This window comes from Phycodurus eques, chromosome 18 (genome assembly GCF_024500275.1).
Source record: "Phycodurus eques isolate BA_2022a chromosome 18, UOR_Pequ_1.1, whole genome shotgun sequence".
NCBI classification, from domain to species: domain Eukaryota; kingdom Metazoa; phylum Chordata; class Actinopteri; order Syngnathiformes; family Syngnathidae; genus Phycodurus; species Phycodurus eques.
In genome coordinates, this window is record NC_084542.1 from 8,211,564 (window position 1) to 8,229,475 (window position 17,912).

General features: G+C 41.9%; 2 protein-coding genes across 3 annotated transcripts; one reads left to right on the plus strand and one right to left on the minus strand.

Annotated features, from left to right (window-relative positions):
* Positions 1 to 123: 123 nt before the first annotated feature.
* adat2 (adenosine deaminase tRNA specific 2) lies at positions 124 to 7,079 on the plus strand. Its single transcript, XM_061704418.1, has 6 exons — positions 124 to 319; positions 522 to 626; positions 1,013 to 1,163; positions 2,353 to 2,459; positions 2,726 to 2,798; positions 3,013 to 7,079. The coding sequence occupies exons 1-6, from the start codon at positions 239 to 241 to the stop codon at positions 3,039 to 3,041; spliced, it is 546 nt and encodes a 181-aa protein (XP_061560402.1). The 5' UTR covers positions 124 to 238; the 3' UTR covers positions 3,042 to 7,079.
* aig1 (androgen-induced 1 (H. sapiens)) lies at positions 5,594 to 16,347 on the minus strand. Of its 2 annotated transcripts, XM_061704417.1 has the most exons (6): positions 15,833 to 16,347; positions 12,862 to 13,017; positions 11,969 to 12,070; positions 8,016 to 8,131; positions 7,769 to 7,935; positions 5,594 to 7,260 (listed from the first exon to the last, which is right to left on the minus strand). In XM_061704417.1, the coding sequence occupies exons 1-6, from the start codon at positions 15,971 to 15,973 to the stop codon at positions 7,241 to 7,243; spliced, it is 702 nt and encodes a 233-aa protein (XP_061560401.1). In that variant the 5' UTR covers positions 15,974 to 16,347; the 3' UTR covers positions 5,594 to 7,240. The 2 variants fall into 2 exon arrangements, with proteins under 2 accessions (XP_061560401.1, XP_061560400.1); XM_061704416.1 differs by lacking the exon at positions 5,594 to 7,260 and having other exon boundaries at positions 7,271 to 7,935.
* Between the last annotated feature and the right edge of the window lie 1,565 nt (positions 16,348 to 17,912).

The following is a 17,912-nucleotide window of genomic DNA, read 5'->3' on the forward strand; positions in this document are numbered from 1 at the left end:
ATATATATTTCAAGTACCGGAGAAGGTCAACTGAATAATTTGATCATCGATCAACAATTTTAACATCAAAATGCCATGAGTTAAACCGGAAAAATGTCCGTCCAATATTAGCGTCCCCTTTCTGTGTTGCTTCCGGATATGAAAAACATCTCAGTAACAAAGCACATGGAAAAGTAAGACACTTTTTAAAAATGTATTCTGTAGTAAACGCGTTTTACGAACACAATGCACGGTTGCCATGACAACGGAGGAGCAGTGCCGGAGAGTTGCTTTTTGTCCGACTGAAGTCGCGAAGTGGCTGGACAGCGCTTTTGACATGGTGACTTTTTTTCTGTGACTAATCGACTCTTAATGTGTGTTAAGGCACATCATTATTATTTATTCAGCGTGTGTGAGAGAGAGAGAGATGATCTGCGTGAGGAATTATCCGGATGTAGATTTTTTTTCTTTTTAACTGTTTACATTTAAATCTAATTGTGTGTGTGTCTGTGTGTGTGTGTGTGTGTGTGTGTGTTATGCAGGCAAAAGATGCCTTGGACAATGGAGAAGTTCCAGTGGGATGTTTGATGGTCCACAAAAACAAAGTGGTTGGGAGTGGACGGAATGAAGTCAACGAGACCAAAAATGTAAGCGGAGGAATTTTGATTTAAAAACCCATTCGTGGACCTGGGCAGTATGGGCTGAAAGTAAATTCGCCCTTTTCCCACCCAAAAAAACAATTTCCTATTTTTATTTATTATTATTTTTACTGCATGCGCTCTGTGTCTTCACGGCAATTAAAGTAGCTACTCACTTTTTTAAAAAAGAGTCGCAGGAGAGGATGGAAACGTCACTAAAACTAAGTTGTCAGCAGCCATGTTGTTAGTGTAAGTGTGTGCATAGTGCATTTCAGCAAAGATGTGCTTTCAACTCTATAGGCCACTTAAATATATATATATATATATATATATACATATATAACAAATACAAATTCCTACACTCTGCTGGTGTGACTAAATTGTGTGTGTTTGAGGCCACACGGCATGCAGAAATGGTGGCGCTGGACCAGCTCCTGGAGTGGTGTCGCCTTGGCAACCAGGAAGTGAGGCGCGTGTGCGAGCAGACTGTTTTGTACGTCACGGTGGAGCCGTGCATCATGTGCGCCGCCGCACTCCGCCTGATGAGTATCCTTCTCTCAAAGCTAGGACTAAAGGCCTTTTCACACCGAACTCGCTCAGCGCGAAAGGTTTGCGGGGCGGCACGCAAGGACGACGGCACCCCATTGTGACCAAGCCCATATTTGGAAGTGCTGACCTTAGCAGCCTACGAGGAAGTAACGGAGGCTTTCACCACTGTTAAATGAGTAGTCTGCACCTCAGCAATTATGTATTTGTCGTTGCTGCAAAAGAAAGCCCTGGCTTTACCAATTTTAGAGGGGGGGAGACAAGCAACAGCAAAAAAAAGGGAAACGGGTGCCATTGGCATTAACACAGCCCAGGCCATCACAGATGCTGGCTTTTGAACTTTGCGTCCATAACAGTCCGGATCACCTCTTTAGCCCGGAGGACACGACGTCCACAATTTCCAAAAACAATTTGAAATGTGGACTTGTCAGACCACAGAACACTTTGCATCAGTCCATCTTAGATGAGGGCCCCAGCGAAGCCGGTGACGTTTCTGGGTGTTGTTGATAAATGGCTTTTACTTTGCATAGTAGAGTTTCAAGTTAGACTTGCGGATGTAGCGCCGAACTGTATTTACTGACATTTGTTTTCTGAAGTGTTCCTCAGCCCATGTGGTGATATCCTTTACACATTGATGTCGGTTTTTGATGCCGTGCCGCCTGAGGGATCGAAGGTCACGGGCATTCAATGTTGGTTTTCGGCCTTGCCGCTTACATGCATTGATTTCTCCAGATTCTCGCAACCTTTTGATGATATTATGGACCGTAGATGATGAAATTCCTAAATTCCTTAAAATTGTACATTGAGGAACATTGTCCTTAAACTGTTGGAATATTTTCTCACGTACTTGTTCACAAAGAGGTGAACCTCGCCCCATCTTTGTTTGTGAATGACTGAGCAATTCAGGGAAGCTCCTTTTATACCCAATCATGGCACCCACCTGTTCCCTTTGTAGTGTATTCAATTCAATATAGGTTGAACATGATTTGCAAATCATTGTATTCTGTTTTTATTTATGTTTAACACAACGTCCCAACTTCATTGGAATTGGGGTTGTAAGTTCACTCCGTCAACCCCTTTCCTATTGGAGGCACTTTCTGACATCACCGTGACGCCACTCTGCCTCATTCCCTCAGCGAGTGTGTGTGTGTTTTGTACATTTTCTTTTTTTACCTTGACCGTCTGGTGGATGTTCCGGTGGTGGCGTACGGCTGCTGGAACGAGCGCTTCGGCGGCTGTGGCTCCGTCCTGGACGTCGCCTCGGCGGAGCTACCTCGCACAGGAACCTCTTTCAAGGTCACCACAAGTCAGCATGTTCACACGCTTGTGTGAGATGCATGTGATGGTGTGTGATTGTGACGCGTACATAGATGGCGTATGTGACTGTGTGAGTGCTTGTTAGAAGGTGTATGTGCGTGAGACGTATGTATGACGTCTGTGTTTGATGGTGTGTGTGATGGCGTGTGTCTGTGATACGTACACGCGTGGCGTGTGTGATAGTGTGTGTGAGGTGTGTTTTTCTGTTCGTGAACTCGCGTCCGTGTGTGTGTGTGTGCACGCAGTGCGTCTCAGGCCACAGAGCAGAGGAAGCTGTGGAGATGCTGAAGATGTTCTACAAGCAGGAGAACCCCAACGGTCAGTAGAAAATGGCAGTTAAGTACGTTCAAATGTCACCTAAAACATCGGTTGCCAAACTTATTTTTACACTTGCATGACAGCAAGTGACGTTTAATGTGACTTAAAATCACGGTGAGAAAAATGCACACAAATGTTTTAATTTCAATTTCTTTCTTATACGGAAATTTTTGTAGTTCAGCTTTTGATTTGAAACGTTTTTTTTCTCTTTCAGCCCCCAGGCCCAAAACCAGGAAGGAGTGAGACAGATTTTTCCCAAAATTATGTTTGTATTTGTCTTTTTCTTTTGTAATAAAATATCGACCCTAGTGAGCGGAAAATGAATCAGTCGCATGTTTGAAATAGGGACACTTTGAGTGAGCTGCCAGCAGGGGGAGCACCCGATTATTTAAATCTTTAATTTGTTTGAAATGTAACCGTGTGCAGCTTCCAAGGGTTACATTTGCTTTCAGTAAGCTTCCCTTTCCATGTTTTGAGTTTGAGCTTCGATATTTTCACGTGTTCCCATTCCATTGAATATTACTTGAACGCACATTCCAAAAAAGCTAAATTGTGATGGGGACGCACTTTGGCTTATTAGCATGCAAATATATGCAAATTTATGCCGAGTATTTGAGCGTTAGGATGTGTCACCTCAAGGAGGAGATGTGTTAAGAAGAGAAACACGTCACATTTAAAAACAAGCACAGTATAATACAAGATGTCACTCTTTGTAAAGGTGAGACAACATCACCCAGGAAAATAGATATTTCTTTGATATTGTTATTTTGAGTGGCTTTAGACATGAAATTTTAGTTGTGTGTTTATTTGTGGCTTTTATTTTGACACAGAGGGTAGTGTTGATGTTATTCTTATCACGTCTTTTAAGCGTGAAAATAAAAATTGTTTTAAACATGACATAATGCTCCACCCGTCTGGCATACAAATTTAACATACCCGTCTTCTGTTTTCTTTTTATAAATAAGGTGGTCAAAATATACACAGCTATCAGTGTGATGATTGATTTTTTTTTTATTTATTTTTTTTAAAGTGACTTTTGGGTTGTTTGAATTTGGAATTGTTTGATTTTTGAGGTATTCGATTTGTAAGGCATTTGACTTTGGAGGTCTTTGACTTTTGAGGCATTTGACTTTTGGACCATCTCTGAATTTTAGGTTGTTTGATTTCTGAATGATTTGACTTTTATGGCATGTGACTTTTGAGAGGTTTCACTTCCGGGGCGTTGGACATTTGAGTTTTAATTTTGGAGCATCTCTGAATTTTGGATTGTGTGACTTCTGAATGATTTGACTTTTAGGGCATCTGACTTTAGAGGCGTTTGAGCTTTTGATGTGTTTGACTTTTGAGGCATTTAGCTATTGTGGCCTTTGATTTTTGAAGCGTTTGAATTTTGAGGTGTTTGACCTATTGGGTGTTGGACATTTGAGATGTTTCAGTTCTGGGACATGAGACTTTTTAGGTGTTTGACTTTTGGGGTGTTTGATTTTTGAGGTGTTGAACTTTTGAAATTTTTCCACCTTTGGGTCATTGGGACTTTTGAGTTGTTTTGACTTTTGGACCATCTCTGACTTTTGTGTTTTTTGACTTTTGAATTATTTGACTTTTCAGTTAGTGAGTGTTTGAATTTTGATGCGTTATAATATCTTTGTAAGCACAATTTTTTAAAATTGAGCTCTGGTGAGAGGAAACGGACAAAAAGGAGGAAGAAACGACAGAAAGCAACTTCATGGATTTTGGATTTATTGTTCCATGTTTGTCATGTGACTCTTCACCATTCAAGTTCAGTAGTTTGGTTAAAGCTCATGTTAAACATTAAAACCCGACCCAAAAAATAGTTAATGTGCAGTTCCGCATCCTGTTTATTCGTCCATCACCGAGCAACACGGCCCCCTTTAGCATTCCCCCCCCCCCCTCCAAACAAAAACCAATAAAAAGTTGTAACTTCACCCGTAAGAATGTTTGCTATCTTGCCAAAGCATCCCCGTACACGACAATGTCATATGCCATTAAATTCGCTATGTAACCTGTTATCATGTAACTAGATATGAGTCAATGTGCTGTGTTGCAGTGACTCCAGTAGCGCCCCCTGCAGATCAATGACTATTATCACCACCAAGTAACACTTTTAATGACCTAGGACAGGTGGTGTCAAACTCATTTATGTCGTGGGCCACATTGTAGTCCCGGTTTCCCTCAGAAGGCCGTTGTCACCTCATAATATTACTACATAAACACAAGTTGATGGATACCTAGTTTTGAAATCACAAGTCAAGGATAATAGTTTGTTCAACTATTGTTCAAGTTACTGTCAACAGAAAATGCTTGCAATGTCTCAACAATACTATTTATTATTATTTTATGATAATTTTTTTCATGGAAGTTGACACAGATGATTTGCTTTCGCGGGCCACATGAAATGACTTAGCGGGCCAGATTTGGCCCCCGGGCCTTGAGTTTGACACCTGTGACCAAGGACATCCAACGTAATAATAAAAATGTCACAAAATGAGTAGGTAAGAAATATTAAGTGCAGCTATGTTGATCTGTAAGCTTCATAGGAGTTCAACATTGTTCATCGTTACGTTGTCATAACAGTGGGGTATTGCCTTGAGATACAAGTTTAATTTGTTCCGTGACCATGCTCTTAACTCAAAAGGACTTGCATCTCTTATCATCTTTCCCCATTGAGAGGAATGGAAATACCATTGATCTGGTCCAGCCTTCCCCCCTAAAAAAACACTCAGATAGGCGCCAGCACAGCGACCCTAGTGAGGATCGTAAGGAGAAAAACAGCGTTCTATAATATTGTGCTTTATTAAAACAGAGTAATGACAGAAAAGTTTTTGTCGCACTGAATCAATTAAATAGCCATTGTGCTGCTCTTTCTGGTGTGCCCACCTTAGTCACCTGGGGGCAGTTTAAGACATACAGATGGGTATACTGTTCATTGAGACATCATAACTCCTCCCAACTCATCAGTACTGCACTAATATTGGTCATTCTAGGCAGAGGATAAAGAATATATGACTAAGTACTGTTATATTGTCTGTCTACGTGTTGCTGCACCATTTGTGTTCAGCCCATTGCTTAAACAGTTGTAGCACCGCACCAGTAGGTGCTAATTAGCGTTCGCCTTAAACTAGCGGATTGAAAGACGAAACTATGTGACTGTTTCCAATGCAATGTGTAATTCTGCTTTTGTGTTTAGATTTACAGTAAACAACTGGGAGTGCCAATAAACAGTTGGAAGTCCCTTTAAAAAAAATAAAAAAATAAATAAATCACTTATATTGTGCTTATATGGTGAAGTGAGTTGAGTTCACTACGACCACACAGCACTCAAATCTAAAATTTTTGAAAAACGCCAAATGACGGCTTGTATCTCAAGACAACGCTGTACATAATAAATATGTAACAAGAGATTTGGAAAGCCCTTGTCATGACCTTTAATACGAGCTATAAGTCCATGTGGGCAGCACAGTGACCGGTTAGTACGTCTCATCTCACAGTCAAAAGGTTCTGGGTTTGAATCTCAGTTCAGGCCTTCCTGTGTGGAGTTCGCATGTTCTCCCTGTGCTCTAGTGGGGTTTCATGCACTAAGTTTCATTCAAGACTAAATTGTCCTTAGATGTGATAGCTTGTCTATATGTGCCCTCCTATTGGCTGGCGACCAAAGTCAGCTGGGTTAAGACTAAAGCTCATCTGTGACTTCATTGAGGAAACATTAGAATGGATGAAGTCAAAGTGGTTTGGTTTCACATTGATTTCTGAGCGTGTCCCAGTCAACCTTGATCTAAAGGCTCTTTGCCCCTGTAGGTGATGTTTTTGAGTTAGTCCATCAACAGGTGAGGACATCATGACAAAATAAAGCCAGAGCTGTCACCAAGACGTTTAATTTGACACGACTCAATGTGCTTTCATGAATATTCATGCTGACCTGTCTGTGTGTGTGTGTGTACCTGTGTGGATGGGAAAAGGTGTGGGTGTGTGTATACTTGTCAGTATTAGATGACCCTCATCAAGACCTTTAATATGGAAATGTGCTTTCATGAATATTCATGTTGACCTGTCCCTGTGTGCGTGTACCCTGTGTGCAAGAGTGAAGTTGCATTTGTGTACGTTTCTGTGTGTGCGTGTGTGTCTGTCTGTCTGTCTGTTAGTACTGGATAACCAACCCTCATCAAGAGATTTAACATGACATATGACTCAAAACTTCCTTAATGAATATTCATTTTGACCTATTTGTGTCCATGTGAAAGTGGTTTGTGTGTCTGTTGCTTTGGCAAGTTAAAAAAATAAAATAAATAGTGTGCACCCAGTTCCCCATATTCAGGCTTGTTGGTGTTGATGGAGGTCACAGCTCCGTAGTCCTTGTGTTCTCTGGTGGGCGGAGCTTGACGTGACCTTAACTGTGCAACTCCACTGGCACGCACAACAAAAGTTCACTCACCTTTGACCTTTGCTGGTGGGGAAAGAGAAAGTTTTAGAAAGTTTTGATCAGTGTGTACATGTAGCCCTGTATGTGTACTTTCGCATCTGTGTGTTTGTACCTGCATGGGTACCTTTCTGCGTGTACATCTACCTTTCCGTGTGTGTGAAAATTGCCTGTGTCTGTACACCTCTCTCTCTCTGGGTGTGTCTACACCTTTCCATGTATGTGTGTGAGTATCTGAGTGTATATCTTTCAATGTGTGCATTCATACCTGTGTGCATGAGTACCTGTTTGTGTAGCTGTCCGTGTGTATACATGTCTGTGTGTGTACCTGTCCTTGTGTTTGTGAGAGCCTGTGTGTGCGTGTTTACCTTTGTGTGTATGTGAATGAGTACCTATGTGCACCTGTCCAAGTGTCTTTGTGAGTGCATGTGTGTATACCTGTGTGCATGAGTAAGTGGGTATACAGTCCCCTCCAAAAGTATTGGTGAGTGAGTGTCGTACCTGTGTGCGTGCGTGAGCGTGTGTGTGTATGTACCTGTGTGCGGCTGGTACCAGATGTAGGTGTTGAGTATTTCTCCGAGCAGGTAGAAGACACAAATGACGGCAGTGAGCACGGAAAAGAAGACGAGGCGGGCGAGCGGCGTGATGCGCTCCAAGACCGGGTACACCCACATGCCCGTCACCTGGTGCACCCAGCAAGTCCTGCGCACGCACACACGCACACCAAAACAAAGATGTGGTGTGACCTATGCGAAGAACCGAAGTGATAAGAAAGGACGTACCAGAGGATGTATCCTACGCCGAAGCAGCACACGGCCGCTACGCCACACGACCTGCTGGGGTAGTGATGGTGTGTGGTGCGCATCTCGATGATGATGAACGGCAGCACGGTGGTGTGCTGATGGGAGGAACGAAAATCACACATTTTAGCAGGGGAAAGGATTTGAAGGATATACGAAATGGAATTTTAAAAATTATTATTCTTTTTTTAAATAGTGCATTGTCTTTAAGACGAAAAAGCTCACAAAAATACCTAATTGTTTGTTTTGAACAAATACAACACCTTGTTAGATGACCGCTTGTATGTTAAAAAAATATAAAATATATTTTTAGATGTTCTGCGTCCAAACGTTTCTGTATTTTGTGGTTGCCGTTCTGGATAACTATTTGGTGTAGGTTTTACAGACGGATTCCCTTGCTGACTCCAACCATGCCGGCCCTGAGTTGGGCTGGCATCCGCCTCCAGAGGCTAGCTTAAAATATTTGTGTATGTTTTAAAGAATTGAAAATAATTTTTTATAATTTCTTTCTTTTCTGACTGTCAGCTTTTAAAAAAAATGTTGTAGAGCTTGTTTTAAAATAAAATAAAAATGTCAAATAAATAACATAACAAATTAAACGTATATGTATTTATTTCTACAGAGAATGTGTACGCAAAGCAAATAAAATACCTCTGGTAAAATATAAACATGTAATAATAGTAATAGGGTGAGAAAAATACATTTTGAAAGAAAATAATGAAACTAAACAAACAGTTGTACAGTTCATTTGAAAACCTTATTAAATCAAATATTAAAACTACAATTCACCACATAAGTATGCAATAAACTATTAAAGACACTCCAATTCGGAAAGGTGCTATAATTACATGGTCTTATTCAGATATTCGAGGTGGAAAAATGAAAAAGAAACCACACAATCCATAAAATAAAATAGTTTCATAAAAAAACGACTTTTTGTACACACAAAATGCCAGCAGATGATGATATCTGCGGAATACCGGCCTGGCCAGACCCCATGGGGCCGGAATGTTTGTGCTGGCCCCCTGAAGTTCGTTTCATAAAGTCCTGGCCCAAAAAGCGGGAATATCCCAATAAAGTCAAAAGTTGAAGGAGAAGCAAGCCCATTGAGTTTGTTTTTCCAAGGCAATGTTGTCATTTTCATGTCTCAAAAGCTGTCATTGTGTTGACTTTCTAGAACCATCAGAATGCATTCTTGCTTGAACAAAAGCAAAGACCTCCTGCAGAGATTTGACAAGGCTGCGACGTCGACATCCTGGAGCGCCAACTAGAGAAAAGGCCGACGTCTCCCTTCAAGGGTGCTTAAATGATACCTTTGCATCCCATCATTATACCTAACACGCACGCACGCACGTACACATGCACGCACGGCGTCGCCTTCGGCAGTCGATCAAAGTCAAAAGTGATGAAACTTCCATTATGTTTTTAAGAAGCTGCCAGCCACATCTAGAGGAGCAACAAGTAATCAATTAATTGAAAAACTAATTGATTTATCAACTGTAATCGGGGGGGGGGGGAAATCACAAACTGTAATGAAAAATACAATTTTATCCGATTAGTCAATCGGTGGAATAATCGATAAAATAATCGAGTCTAAAACCATTCAATAGAGAAAGCCGTTTTATGTATTGACCTAGGGAGGCTTACATTCACAGCTTCCGTTACCCCGAGGGTTGATGAGCCAGCGGCAAAGGCTCAAGGTAGGAAGTGGCGTGCATTCATACATGCAACGGCACTCTAGCACGCTACAATACACGAATCACTTTACCCTGTGTGAGCAGGGCACACACTCAATATTGGCATTCTTTGTGAAGCTTCTAGATGACACACACACGCATGCACACGCACACACCATGCCACCTGCGGTCAGTGGTTTTGCTCAAGCAGCCATCTTCCTTCCCCACCCACCCCTTTGGAGAGCAGTGGTTCGATCCTGTGGTCTGGAGCTAAAATTGGGACAAACCAAGACCTTTTTATACCGTCTGGTCAAAATGCGATTTTCCTTTTTTTTGTTTTTTTCCCCTCATCCCGTGCTGCTGTCGGTGTACTCATTGAATATCCCAGACTTGATTGAATGTGCTCAAATTGAGAGCAATGTTTTGCATTAGTTAATCGACAACTAATCGATTAGCGAATTCATTGATAACTATTTTGATAATCAATTAATCGTTTGACATAAAATTGTCCAATTGCTTTGATTGCAGCCTCTCTACAGTAAATATTGTCAGATTTCTGTCATCCTCCATGAAAACAGACTAATTACCTTTGTGGTTCATCAAAAACGGAAAACAATAATCAACATTTTTACTTATTTTATGACATGTTACAAACATAGAACATAATCATTTTGTTTGTGCATTTTCTATACCTTCAATTTGAAGTAATGTCCTGTTTTTTAAATAAAGGTGTGGAAATTATTTATTTTTAAATCCTATTGATCGAAAAAATAATAATCAATTATTCAAATAATCGTTTGTTGCAGCCCTATGGGCTGGGGGTGAGCTAAAAAGCACGATAACCTTTACAGGTGAACTAATTTAGGTAACGTTTTGTGAGTAATGCATGTCTCCCGTAAGTGGACGAACGCCGCCCTCAATTGACACACAGCTGCTCTACTAAAGGTTTAAAATGGCTTGAACTCTACATGAACTCGGTGTGAAAACGGCATTTCATAAAGTTCTGAAGTTGACATTTCGCTGCAGAATTTAAGGAGCTTATCTTCCGCTCGGCAGCCGCGGCTAGCCGGCGCTTGCGGTCAACAACGGACATCAACGCACTAGTGTCACACCCAGAATATTTTCAACTTTGAACCCTTCCCGCTGGAACACACTCCTGTCAACGTTAACGCCTCATAGTGAGGACATTTAGGATTATGAACATTTTATATTTGACTCTTGCCTTTCTCTCCCTTTTGGACAACACCCGACCCCTCCCTCTAGCAATGGGAATAATCACACAGTTGCCACGGCAGCCAGTACAAACACTACACACCGATACCATGGAATACTGCTAAATATTTACTACCGGAGACACGACACACACACACAAGCATGCACGCACGCACATACACTTGCAGGTTGGTGGTGTTCTGATTGTTTTGGTCCTTGGCGAGACTGCCGTAGCAACCACTTGCCTATTGCATCACTTTCTGGATAGCAGGAAGACACCTTGCATGCATACCCGCGCGCACACACACACACACACGCATATGCGCACGCACATATGCGGAGTGTGTGTGCCTGCATTGTTGTGGTAACAGGAAGTACGCGAGTGTTCTTAACACTGCTCATACGACTATTCAAAGTCAGTCTTTTAATCTTGAACAAATTTATCTGGAACATTCTATATAAGACCATTTGACCGAAAAGGGTTAAAAATGTATTTCATTTTTTAAGCAATCATTTTTGCGGCTTTTTAAAGTAACAGTTGTCTGAAGGTTGATAATTACTATAACTATGATAATTTCCATGGGCCTGCCTATTGAGTTTCACATTATATGCTAGGATTAAGCTCCCAGTCTTTCGTTAGCTGAAATTATATGGATTGTTGGAACTGTTCGACACTCAAATGAACAATGTTTAAATCTCTTTTGTATCTGTCAGTTCTTCAACTTCAACTGGGAGTGAAAAACAGTTTAAAGCAAGCACACTTTGCATCTTATTTGGACACTTGTGCGAGAACTGAGCAAGAGCGTAAGAACAGGTGCTAAGGAATACTTTAAAAAGTGTGTTTCAATAAGTAAGCATGTTTTAAGAGGTTTAAATGTTTTGAAATTGTATGTGTGAGGGGCTATAATTATTATTATTATTTTTTTTTTTTTACAAGATCTCTCCATCTCGCAGATTTTTTTGTTTCTCCCCCATTGCAGGTGTGTCGGTAACATTACCCCGCATGATTAACAGCAATTCCCTGTACATATACCCTACCAAACTCACCATGCCATGGTTGAGCCACTGAGGGATGAAGTTATCCAGCAGTTTGGGGTAGACCAGCTCTCTGTCGTATAGGTACAGACTCCAAAAGGTGAACACCACAAACTGAAGACACACAAAACAACAAGAACAAAAAAGTACACGTACAATGAAAACCAACGAGCTTACATGACTTCAGAAAAGAACAGAGGGCCGCATTCATGAATGCTGGGAAGTCGGTCATTTTTGAGTTCACAAAGTACAATAGAATGCCAATAGAAGTCAGAATTCCCACCTGGCAAATCAACCTCGTCTTTACTGGTAGGCAATTTGACATCTGTGACTATGTGAAATATATTTGTTTGTACTTATAGTTCATACTCTTAGAACACAACTTGTTTTGCATAGTGCAGAGAGGATTTGGCAATTCTTCGATGGGCGCAACCCACATTCTCAGCTCTGCTGCTCATCCCACAAATGCCTGTTCCTTACAAATGTGGCACCATTTAAAAGTGTTATAAACAGGCTTTCCAACTCTGTATAATTTATTGTCAAAAAGCATAGCTTCAACAAAGAACTAATCTCCTAAACACAAATGTCCTTACTTTTTGTGCTCTGCTTATATTCTAAAGTTTAAGGTTAGGGGGTTAAGTATACTGGCTAATGCAAATGCGGACTTTGTGTATTTTGCTTTAATTGTGTCTTTTAATGACTTAATTTGACGAGTGGACATCCAATTTGTCCGCGTAAAAAGCCTGGCGTATTTTCAACAGTCATCCAACAAAGTGCTCGTTTGTTACATGATGCCCGAAAATCTTTGGAAAAAGTACACCGTGATGAGAGTTGAGGCACAAAGGCGGACACACTTTCCAAATCCGTCACTGATTCTGCATTTGTGTGTGCGTCTATCTGCTCACCGCTCCAACAGGGAATGCCAGGACAGCCATCATCCAGTCCCTGAGGCCAATCAGCTTTCTGAGCTGCCTCTCCTGCTCTCGGTTTTCTCCGGCTTTTGTCAGCAGACTGGAGACGTCGATCAGCACGCACACGGCGAAGAACACTGCCTGGATTACCTGCAGCAAAATATCAAAATCAATTACAGACAGCTCCCAACCATGGTCCACTCGTCGTACACTGACGAGATTCACAAAGTTTTGCTATTTGCGTCAGGTTTTGGCCCCTAATCTCAGCAAACACTGAGGGTTCACTGTCTCATATGTACGCGTTATTATCTTTGTAAAGTGTACGTAAAGTGATCTCATACATGATGCGCCATTTTTGGTTGTGGGATGAGCGATGAGGAGGAAGCACGCTGAGTATGTCAGGTGTAACACTGAGGCTGCAACGAATCCAGATCATCCACTGATGACTCAGCTGTTTTTAAAAAAAAAATTTTTTTAAATACTTTAACTTCCAAGGTGTGTCTTACTTTTCGAATCAAATGACAGAGTTAGCTTTCCCGCTACTCAAAGACTGATTTGCAATGAGAGCCGAGCTAGCGATGAAGCAGGGAGGAGTCGCATTGTCTCTTTTCTCAACGATCAATACAGTTAGAAACGGATCAGTACGTACCGTAATGAGATCCGCAGGGTCAAAACAACACGCACTCACTGCAAGCCACTTCGTTAGGTACACAATAAAACAAGATCCAAATGTGTGAAAACTCAGTATTCACAGAGATAACAATTGTATTGAAGTGTTACCTTGACTTACGAGTCCTTAAGAGTTTTTTCCCCCCGTTAGTTAGTTATGAGCCTTGCTTGTGTTGTGACATGCGAGCGAGCTTCAGATAAGTTGCCGCTAGAATGAAGTGAAAGAAAATATGTAGCTATTATCTCAATCACTGCCAGCTGTTTTCAGCACAGCTCTCCATATTGCCAGACGATTTAGAGCATCATGACTGAGGGGACCCACAGAATGCTGTCGTCTGAAATTGACAAGGATTGGTTACCAAAAACATCAGTTTATGACCAAAAAGCAGAGAAAATTAGGGTTTTGTGAGAACAAACATCAAGCTGTACAGTGACTTTGACATCAAGGGATTTTTATGTAAAGTAATCACTATACAGATATACAATTAAGAAACGCACCGTGAGCAACGCTGACTCACCGCATTGCTCGATTTGAACGTCAGTGGCTTTTTTTTTTTTTTTACATGGCGTTCGCCATTCAATCCATGAACTGCGCAATCTTTTCTCAAGATTGCAACACACGCGTTCTACCACCGACCACAACACATACTCTGTTTATACCGTACATATACATACTCTGTTGGTGTGGTGATGTCCCTAAATTTGTCCAACTTCCACATCTACCCACCGTAAATTGTAGTCGTCATGTATTCGTCAATGACAGGTAATTCTTGGATTCCAGTTGCCAAAGTAGTGAATGAGTTAATGGAATTTCAATTGGGAAACTTTTATGATATATGAATAAACTGAGTTACCAGCTGACTCACAAAATGATTCAACTCCTAAGTCGAGGTAACATTGTATTAGACTGCGCAGATGCTATGCTACAAATTCCTGTTTTTGTGTTTACAGGCTTCACGTTGTGTTGGTTGTGTTGCATGTTTCCAGGCTGAGACCACTGCTGGCAACAATCGGCAACACATCGTCAAAGAACAACAAAGACCTCATGTGCAAAATATGACGCAACAAAAAACAGCACATTAAAAGTTTTGCCGAGCAATTGCAACCATTTGCACGCTATCGACATCCGCAGAAGTCTACACTGACAATGAAATCCAGTCCTCCAGACATTAGCTTAGCATGACTGACGCTGTGTCAGTCAAGGTAATATTGAGAGGTCCAGTGATGATAAAAACAATATATGTCTTGTTCTCGTGGCTGCATGCGCTCGCGTGTGTTCCTTTGTGCTGCCTGTGTGAGAGGGTGCATTGTTTTCACAGGCTATCAAGAAAAGCAGCTGTTTATTTGCACTTGTCATGATGGTGTCAAACACTAAATCTAATTTGAGATCCTTCACAGTTGTGCTCGTAAATTGACATACCCTGGCAGAATTTGTGAAATAGAGTAATCCCGTTTATCGCAGGGGTTACGGTCCACAAAACCCGCAAAGTAGTGACATATCATTTCCTGCGTATTTATATACATTTAAAATGTTCATATATGCAAGTAAATATCAATATGTGATACGTGAGAGAGGTGGTTCACAGCAGCTTTATTTGTACTTCCAAATTCCACCCTTTATCCTTTCATGCCAAACTGCGTTTACTATTACAGCTTTTAGCCGTGATATATTTTTTAACTGAGAATATGGGCACTATAGGACTTTTGCCATTTGTCTACGATGCTGTGACAAAACGCGGCCTCATTCGCAATGCCGAAACACTGGTTTGCCACTCCTCCGCTATATTTGGTCGAATTAGATTTGAGCAAACCGGCTCGAGCATATCGGCAGTGAAATTAGTTATTTTTCACCAAGGATAAAGAATTAAATGCCAGTTGGTATTGTTGTACTGTCTGTCCATGTGTTGCTGCGTCATTCATGTTCAAACACCTGTTGCTTAAAGCACGTCACATAGACGGTACGTGTTAGCCTGTCTATGGCGTTTTCCATTAGCATTAAGCTAGCGGATTTAACATGGGCGAGCAAGAAGTGATGTAGCTGACCCATTAGCTCGCTAGCCCGACGGTGTCAGAGGCAAGTAGGTGGAGAATTGACCACATCCTTTCTCACAACACCTGCCCCCTTTCGGCTTAATTACCTAACGGGCACCTCCGAGGTAAGAACCAATTAGTTGCATGAGCTAAAAACGTCAATTTATTGCGTCAAGGAGGCGAAACAAGCGCGGCTCTGATTGAACAACTGAGGCTAAGCTAGCAGCGTCGTCGCAAACCCGAGCTGCGGCGATTGGAGCCTCACCAGGTCGATGAAGGTGAGGAACTTCCAGCTGCCCCCGTAGGTCTGGTGCGCCGGCATGTCGAGAGCCTTGTAGTGGCACAGGATGGAGAAGTAGGACAGCAGGATGGCGACGCGGAGAACCTGCGATGGGATGAGCGCCATGATGAAGAAGCAGCGCGGCTGCCGTTTTACGCCTTTCCCCTTCACTCGTGTGGCGACGCTTGTCTGCTCCGTTTTTGCGTGTGTATGTGCTTGTTTTCGGCTTTCCACAGCCTGGTGTCACCCCCTGAGCCTCCTCTCTCCTGCCCCCTGCGAGCCTTCCTCCGCTTCCGCGTTGTGACGATGGCGGGAGGAGGAAGAAGCTCTTCTGCCTTCTCGAAAAAGCAAAACAAAACACCATTTTTAAGGAATCACTGGTTTAAAGACACTCTAGAGAGATTTGTTGAAGAGAATTACTGAAACCCTGCAAAGACTGACAGCCTCCTAATACAATAATAGTGCTGCCTTGACATACGAGCTGAACGAGTACGCTCGTAACTGAGCCTCCCCCTGAAAAACCAGGGGCGGAGATGGCGGATGGCCATAGACGGAACGCTGCACCGCCCCAATGTCCACACCCACGGGAAATTTAGAATCTTCAATTAACCTACTCTGCATGTTTTTGGGATGTGGGAGGAAACCGGAGTACCTGGAGAAAACCACGCAGGCACGGGGAGAACATGCTCCACAGAGGCGGGGCCGGGGGTTGAATCCCGGTCCTCAGAACTGTGAGGTAGTTTTTTTTTTTTTTTTTTAAAATAAGGAAAATAGCACTCTATAATTTTTAACTTTATAAAAACAGTAATATCTAGTTGAGGGCAGTGCATTTGAGACCTGGGCCTTAAGTGACATAATTCACCTCTTATTACCCTATCTATCATATCACAAAATAATATGCCAAAACCGTGGCTCCGCGCTATTTGTGCGGTTTGGGGACCAGGCCTGACCACGAATAGGTAAAATCAGTGGCTAATATTGATGAAATTATAATTGCATTGAGGGGGGGGGAACTGCCAATAAGCATTTCCATGAAAAACTGAGGTTAGTTACTCTCCAAAAAAACAAATGAAAATATAAAGCTAAAAAATGAAAATAAAATACAAAATCTGCAAATAGGTGAATGTGTGGGTGTCAAACCGCAGACATGCAGGGTTCCACTATATTGTATAACTATGTGTGGTATTAGAGAGAGAGAGAGAGAGAGAGAGAGGCGTTTTGCGAATTTTAGGCTGAATACCATTATTACGAAAGCAAGAAGGATTTCAACATCTATGGTCTATGATATCATCAATAGATTCAGACAATCTGGAGAAATCTCTGTATGTAAGCGGCAAGGGCCAAAAACCAACATTGAGTGCTCGTGACCTTCAATCCGTCAGGCGGAACTGCATTAAAAAAAAAACAAAAAAAAACGGCATCATTGTGTAAAGCAGGGGTGCCCAAACTTTTTTGCCCCAAGATCTACTTTTCAAGCAGCCAACCTCCCGCGATCTACCTTTTTTGGGGGGCGGTAGGGGTGGTGGCCGTGACCATGTCTCCGATTTGAAAGCGCAGAGCACAGCACCAATGTATGTCGATGTACCTTGCTTCACCGCATGACACAATCTTGCACAACACAACATATTTAACACAGTAAAAAAATGTATCATTACCTGAGTTTACTCCGATGACTTGCACTGAAGTGAATCAGCCAGGGATGCGTAGTCAGTGTCGTATTTTCCATGCACAGTCCTAAAATGCCGCTCCACATTTCCGTTCTTTGCTAATACGATGGCAGACTGGCTGATGAGGCATACGCATTTCGAAAATGTCGAGAAAAAATACTCCTCGTCCCGTTCCGTATGAAAGTGGTACTCTTTGTCTGCTTACTTGATCCAGCTCCCCCACTCATTTTTATACCCTTTCTTAAGTTTAAGAGAAAACAGAGAGATAAAAATTGGAGGTAATTCACTGACTAGCTTGTTAGTTCTGACACACTTTGCGACACTGCACATCTACAGTTACCTTATAGCAGCGTTGTTTGCGCATGTGTATGACCTAAGTGTCAGAAAAATTCAGATAG